Source organism: Pteropus alecto, unplaced genomic scaffold, assembly GCF_000325575.1.
Source record: "Pteropus alecto unplaced genomic scaffold, ASM32557v1 scaffold15, whole genome shotgun sequence".
Taxonomy (NCBI): domain Eukaryota; kingdom Metazoa; phylum Chordata; class Mammalia; order Chiroptera; family Pteropodidae; genus Pteropus; species Pteropus alecto.
In genome coordinates, this window is record NW_006436286.1 from 1,164,911 (window position 1) to 1,166,266 (window position 1,356).

At 57.5% G+C, this 1,356-nt stretch overlaps 1 protein-coding gene across 1 annotated transcript in view; it reads right to left on the minus strand.

The window, feature by feature from the left end:
* CACNG3 (calcium voltage-gated channel auxiliary subunit gamma 3) overlaps nucleotides 1-1,356 on the minus strand; it is a 55,791-nt gene that overhangs the window by 6,513 nt on the left and 47,922 nt on the right. Inside the window, exon 2 of the mRNA XM_006912518.1 lies at nucleotides 1,083-1,166. Coding sequence (XP_006912580.1) covers nucleotides 1,083-1,166 — 84 coding nt within the window. The remainder of the gene's footprint in view (nucleotides 1-1,082; nucleotides 1,167-1,356) is intronic.

Below are 1,356 nucleotides of genomic sequence, written 5' to 3' on the forward strand. Positions count from 1 at the left end.
TGCCCCCCGTCAGGAGACGAAAGGCTCACGTGCAGACCCAGGGCCCGCCTACAGCCCAGCGGGCGTGATAGGGCTTTTAATCGTCAAAACACGCTTCTGACGAGTTACAGGCACAATCTGAATAGGACAACTTCTCGATTTTTTTTTTTTTATAATAGTTAAAAAAAATCTAAAACCAAGCCTTATCCTTAATGCTCCTTGAGAGTAGTTAGCCGATGCCTCTGACCCCTCCGGGGCGGGCCGCACACGCACGCTGGGAGAAGATGTCACACGCAAGTGACATTCCTTGCAAGCTCTGCCCCGGCCCGGGTCGAAGCCAGCCAGCATCCGCAGCGAGATTCGCTGTGGCTCGTCCCACGTCACGCACAGTGCTAACACGTGTCACTTCGTGACAACGTGCCGAGCCTGTGGCTGAGTCCGGTGTGCGCGAGGTGATTTAATCACGCCCTGTCCGGTGGGTGACACTGTAATCTCATTTCGGACAAGATAAAGAAGGCTAAGAGACGGAGAGATAAAACAGCTCGGCTTAGGTCCAGCCAAGTGGGTGGGGGTCGGGGGGAGGGGAGGCCCGGGTCGACCAGCGTCCAGAGGCCTCACTTGAAGTCACTACACTCTACGGCCTCCGGCGTGCTGCACGTGTGACAGGCCTGCATCGTATCTGGTTATGACCTTGGGACGATCCGGTGCAGATGCTGGCTCTGCCCCAGTGGGGTAGAAACCAAAGGCAAGTCAGAGAGAGGTAGACTGTGTGTAATATTCAGCACCTCGCTCGTTAGCACTTTGCCTGTTGGCACCTCACACCGACCCTCTGGGGGAGCAAAAAACATGTATTCGAGTTAAAGGAAATGCCTCAGATTGTCTCCCAGGCAGACAAAAAAAGCACCTTTCAGTTTTGACTTCATTGAAATTAAGAGACTGAGAAATCAGAACCACTTGACCGTCTCTCTCTGGTGGCTCCTTGGCTCGTACCCGTGTCTGGGGTGGGGACGGAGCAGCCTCAAGCTCAGAGGCAGCTGGGCGAGGGCAGGGCACCCTCCCCGTAACCCCCACCCCCCGGGGAGACACACGAAGCGGGAACTTACGGAGGAGATACTCGGCCGTGTCCTGCTCGTAGTCGGCATCCTCTGGGAAGTGATCGATTTTCTTGCACACCCCTCGGAAAGTCCCTGTGGAGACAGACACGGTCCTGAGCTGCGGGAGGACACGGCGCCTGGGGCCCAGCCTGGGTCCTCCCTGCCAGGGCGAAGGCACACCCGGCGTTCCAGGCTGGCCGTGAGAGACACGTTTTCCTCAGGACACAGAAAAGAGACGGGAGGCGGGCGGGGGTGGGGAGGGGAGGCAGAAGCCAGGCATGTC